This window comes from Centropristis striata, chromosome 21 (genome assembly GCF_030273125.1).
Source record: "Centropristis striata isolate RG_2023a ecotype Rhode Island chromosome 21, C.striata_1.0, whole genome shotgun sequence".
Classification (NCBI taxonomy): domain Eukaryota; kingdom Metazoa; phylum Chordata; class Actinopteri; order Perciformes; family Serranidae; genus Centropristis; species Centropristis striata.
Window position 1 is genome coordinate 31299909 of NC_081537.1, and position 6000 is coordinate 31305908.

Below are 6000 nucleotides of genomic sequence, written 5' to 3' on the forward strand. Positions count from 1 at the left end.
TTTAAATCAATCCATATTTCAATCTGTATTTTTCCAGTTCTTCCGTTTCTTACAAGTACAGTGATTGAGTATTAACACCGGTGACCTACACCCACTGTGCCTTATGTGTCCTGTGTAGACACAGACGGAGCACTATGCTGCTGCTGCTTTCACTACGTGGGCTGTGTAGACATTATATAACATGAAGAAATTCTACATTTGAAGAAATTGTTTGATACACCTCACAAGAGTGAGATCAGGAGATTGATATCACTCAATCAGGGGTAGCAGCTCAGCACTATTTCTCTAGTTGTTCTAGTCCAGGGGTCGGCAACCTTTACTAACAAAAGGGATCGAAACACCAACCTTCCATCAGTGGGTGACCGCTCTACCAACTGAGCCACAGCTGCCCTCAAACCTTGCTAGCATCAATTACTAGGTTTAATTTGATCCAAAACTTATTCAAACACAAAACGCATTCAAATATGAAGATTACTGTGAAAACTAACCTCTAAAACATGAAACATTGAACTCCTTCACATTATCTTTACAGTATAATCTCACTTGAGTTAGTTTTACGATCAACAGGATCAAGTCTCTTTTCGTCCTTTCAAAATAAAAGCGTCCATTTTCAAACGGCTTTTGCATAGTCCTTTATATACAGTACAGGCCAAAAGTTTGGACACACCTTCTCAGTCAATGCGTTTCCTTTATTTTCATGACTATTTACATTGTAGATTCATCAAAACTATTAATGAACACATGTGGAATTATGTACTTAACAAAAAAGTGTGAAATAACTGAAAACATGTCTTATATTCTAGTAAGCAAAGGGTGGTTACTTTGAGGAATCTAAAATATAAGACATGTTTTCAGTTATTTCACACTTTTTTTGTTAAGTACATAATTCCATATGTGTTCATTCATAGTTTTGATGCCTTCAGTGAGAATCTACAATGTCAATAGTCATGAAAATAAAGAAAACGCATTGAATGAGAAGGTGTGTGTCCAAACTTTTGGCCTGTACTGTATATCTTTTATTTTGTGAATGTATGCATGCAGCGATTGATCAAGTAACTGATGGTTAACATTATAGATAATCGAGTTGGCAGGTTTCTTCCAAACGCCATCCCTACTTCCTGTGACACCAGTATCTTCACTGTTAACTTCAAACTGAGCCCGCCACAGTCTTTACAAGACCTAAGTCAACAGAGATGGCAGGTGTTGAAGAGGTTAAGACAGTGTTTGAAGTATTTACTTAAGCTCTATGTGTCTGTGGGTTCTGGGTTCATACCTGTCGACTGGAAAAGACAAAGACCAGGGCTGCTCCGGCAGCAGTCAGACCCCAGGTGAACAGGGTCCCCAGCAGGGCCTGGGTCACAGGGCTGTAGCCTTCTAGCATGGTGCCAGACCTGGACAAACAACACACATTCACGTTATGTTGGAAGATGTGGCAAATGCTATCTTGTTCCTGTCTCTCCAGAAACACTTTGAGAACTCTAGGAAAACAAATGGCTCTTTAAATACAACACCAAAGTAAACTTCAGGCAGCTAAAATCCCAATGTAGACAAGAATGACAACAGAGAAAAAGAGAAAAACAACAGATTCCACACTGGGAGGTGAACGTGCTAAGGCTGACTCATGTTAAATGTGTGCCATTGATCCCTTGTACTGCAGTCTGACACACTGTGTTTGTTTTCAGCACACAACTGAACAAATTACAGTCCTGTTTCATATCCTGGACTTTTTTTTCCTTTGCACCAGGTGGCCAAACCTGTCGGGGTTGGCCCATCATTTGTATTGAGAAGAGAATTTAGTGCAACCTAAATATGCTAGTTAGTCATGTTTCTCAAACAATACACGTCATCTAGAGCAGCTATTCTCAACCTTGGGGTCGGGACCCCAATTAGGGTCGCGAGATGATTTCTGGGGGTCGCCAAATCATTTTGGAAGTCAGCTCTGTCTCCACTGTGATAAAGTGTTCATGTGTTAATGTGTTTTAGTCTTTTTGGTCACTTTATTATTTTATTTTTTTTGTCATTTTGTGTCTTTTTTTGATCATTTTGTGGTCAATTTGTGTCTTTTTTGGTCATTTTGTTTCCTTTTTTGATCATTTTGTGGTCAATTTGTGTCTTTTTTGGTCATTTTGCTTCCTTTTTTGGTAATTTTGTGTCTTTTTTTGGTCATTTTGTGGCTTTTTCGATCATTTTGTGGTCAATTTGTGTCTTTTTCGGTTATTTTGTTTCCTTTTTTTGGTCATTTTGGGTTTTTTAGGGTGATCTGAACTGTGCATGTGAGATTCCGTTCAGTGAGCGGGGTTCGCGGACAACATGCATGTTAAATTGGGGGTCGCGACTCAAAAAGGTTGAGAACTACTGATCTAGAGTACAGGTGCATCTCAATACATAAGAACAGTGATTCCCAACCAGGGGGGCCCGACCCCTCCAGGGGGGCTCCAAAGATCCACGGGGGGTCGTGAAGCATTCTTGATTTTAAGGGGTGTAATTAAATCTAATGTGTTAAATATAGATGAGTCAGCATTTAATTCATTAGTGGGACAAAAACGACTAAATAAGGGCTACATTAAACGTTTATTCATTTATTTAAATAGAAAAATCACTATAGAAAAGTTTAAAAATAAAGGCTATCTCGCAAGAATAAGGACATGTGTAACATCCCTCCTGCAGTATACACAGGTAACCTCACCTAGCGGTAACCTCACCTAGCGGTAACCTCACCTAGTGGTAACCTCACCTAGCGGTAACCTCACCTAGCGGTAACCTCACCTAGAGGTAACCTCACCTAGCGGTAACCTCACCTAGAGGTAACCTCACCTAGCGGTAACCTCACCTAGCGGTAACCTCAACTAGCGGTAACCTCACCTAGAGGTAACCTCACCTAGCGGTAACCTCACCTAGCGGTAACCTCAACTAGTGGTAACCTCACCTAGCGGTAACCTCAACTAGCGGTAACCTCACCTAGCGGTAACCTCACCTAGCGGTAACCTCACCTAGAGGTAACCTTACCTAGCGGTAACCTCACCTAGAGGTAACCTCACCTAGCGGTTACCTCACCTAGCGGTAACCTCACCTAGAGGTAACCTCACCTAGCGGTAACCTCACCTAGAGGTAACCTCACCTAGCGGTTACCTCACCTAGCGGTAACCTCACCTAGAGGTAACCTCACCTAGCGGTTACCTCACCTAGCGGTAACCTCACCTAGTGGTAACCTCACCTAGCGGCAACCTCACCTAGTGGTAACCTCACCTAGCGGTTACCTCACCTAGTGGTAACCTCACCTAGAGGTAACCTCACCTAGTGGTAACCTCACCTAGCGGCAACCTCACCTAGTGGTAACCTCACCTAGCGGTTACCTCACCTAGTGGTAACCTCACCTAGCGGTAACCTCACCTAGTGGTAACCTCACCTAGCGGTAACCTCACCTAACAACAGAAACACAGAGCTAATGGAAAAATGGCGAAGCTTCAGGGAGACAAAAATGCTGAATATCTCAAAAAGAAAAAGAGAGGGTACCATGAAAGTCACATTGAGTTCGGCTTCATAGAATCAATGGACAATGGGGTTAGGGTTAGGGGTCGCCAAAGTTTACAATGGTAAAAATGTGGGTCCCTCAAGAAAAAGGTTGGGAACCACAGCATTAGAATATCACCGAAAGTGTATTTATGTTTGTAATTAAATTCAAAAAGTGAAAATAACACATTATATAGACACATAGAATGAAACATTACATGTCTTAATTCATTTGTTTTCTTCTAATTATAATGATTATTGCTTACATTAAATGAAGACCTTAAATTCACTGTCTCAAAAAATTTTATATTACAAAAGAGCAATTTTAAAAGTATGTTTAACCCTTTGATGCACAACAGACTAAGTTTTTTTATTCTATATCTTTGCAATAAATTAATTTCATCATTCAGTATTCCAGGTTCACAAAAGGCAAACTGACTATGTCAGGTCGGTTATACAGCATTATAACCTTTGCTAACATTTGCCACCATTCGCTTATTGTGAAGTATGAACAATGCCAATATGAAAGTTTTTTACAGAACATATAATGCATAAAATTATGCATGAGTGATTTACAAATCATGTCATATTGTTATTTATTTTATGCTTTTTGTATTCTTTATTTAAATGGACTGCAACTGACTGATACTGAACATACAGTACTATTACGCTTTTTTTTTTTCATTTTTATACATCCTTAATTTAAATGTTCTTATATTGATTGATATTGAACTAGGGCTGCAACTAACTATCAATTGATTATATGATGATATGATTAATCGATTAGTTGTCTGTCAATAAAATGTTGAAAAATATCAATCAAATCTCTTGTTTTGTCCACAAACCAAAGAGATATTCAGTTTATTGTCATAAAGGAACAAAGAAACCAGAAATATTCACATTGAAGAAGCTGAAATCAGAGAATTTGGACTTATTGTCTTTAAAAAAAACTGCTCAAACCAATTATTAGATTATCAAAATAGTTGATGATTAATTTAATTATCGATTATTTTTCAGTTAATCGAATAATTGTTGCAGCTGTATATTGACCATAGAATTCTATTTAGCCATTTTTTTCATTGTTAATTTCTAGAACTGGCTGACGATGTACTACACTGAGTGTATGTATGTGTGTGTGTGTGTGTGTGTGTGCGTGTGTGTGTGTGTGTGTGTGTGTGTGTGTGTGAAGTATATGTTACATATTCATTGATACGGTTATTTGTTAAAGGAGGCACCCTCTAGAGTCATCTTTGCATTATCATTTTAGTGAACAATCCCAATCAAAAAGTTAGATTTTTCCCCTCTAAAATCGGCATATTAGGTTTTACTGCAGTGGCAAAAAAAAACCTGCAAGTACAGAAATATTAGCATAATAGCTTATGCATTTCTGATTTCCATTTGTAAGAAGAAGTAATGTGCTATTTATTCCACTTTACATTAGCTTTAATGGCAGCCTTTCACATCCCTATGCAATAAATAAACATGTGTGCCAGGATGAGAAAACATCAATGACATTTTCATGAGCACATGAATTAAAAAAACATGCAATATGAATATTAACCATATAGTAGCTAGGATATATGGAGATATGTTAAATAAGATGTACAGATATTGACATGTATCTTATAACAGCAGAATTAATTTTTAATAAGAAGTTGAATTCATGTTTTGTGAATAGCTATGAATGAAACATTGCATGTGTTTTAATTCAAAGGTAGCATTTAGATTTAACTGACTTTTCACATGGACATGTGTTTATTCAGTATTTATTGCTGTGAAAATATGCTGCATAATAAACTTTAATGTGGTGCTATTAACACTAGTGGGTGAGATAGAACTGGTCACTGTGAAACTACGTTACAAACACAAACACAAACACAAACATAAAGTAAACAGGTAACTCGTCAAGTTGTAAATCATAGCAAACCGGCTAACTTTAAATAATTTCTCGCTTTAATGTAAAATACCGCAGTTATGTTTCACTCAAACTCTCTCTGCCGTATTGTGAAATAACATGCATTCATTCGGCAAAGTCCAATTTTGCTAAAAGTTTGTGTTATCGGTAATTTTGTCATTAGTTTGAGGTCTACTCACTTCTTTCCACTGGCAGCTCGACTCTTCTCTATTTACTTCCTACTTCCCGGTACACGTGTCTATGACAGAGTAAGCCCCGCCTCTGCTCGCAGCCTATTGGCCAATCACTTTGACAGCAGCTGCAGCAGCAGCCAAGTCCTGAAAGCTCTCATAATAATAACTATCATCAGGTTGGAGAAGGAATATCTTTATTGGTGATTTACTTGTCATAAATAAAATAATGAAGCAATTTAAATTAATCAGGCTTACACTTGTTTGGAATAATATTCCCCTCATTGGGGAAAAAGCCATGGAAAATATTGTATTACAATAAAATAAAGAGGTGTGAAACTAAAGGAGAACTTTGGACTAGGGGAATATGATAAAAACTGACAGCACAAATTAATCAATTGGGGT

At 37.9% G+C, this 6000-nt stretch overlaps 1 protein-coding gene across 2 annotated transcripts in view; it reads right to left on the minus strand.

Moving 5' to 3' along the window:
- LOC131959436 (zinc transporter ZIP11-like) overlaps positions 1–5625 on the minus strand; it is a 234907-nt gene extending 229282 nt beyond the window's left edge. For both annotated transcript variants that reach the window (XM_059324634.1, XM_059324635.1), the window contains exons 1-2: positions 5605–5625; positions 1274–1391 (exon numbers count right to left, since the gene is read on the minus strand). In XM_059324634.1, the coding sequence (XP_059180617.1) occupies positions 1274–1381 (108 nt within the window). In that variant the 5' untranslated portion in view covers positions 1382–1391; positions 5605–5625. The remainder of the gene's footprint in view (positions 1–1273; positions 1392–5604) is intronic.
- Positions 5626–6000: the final 375 nt, after the last annotated feature.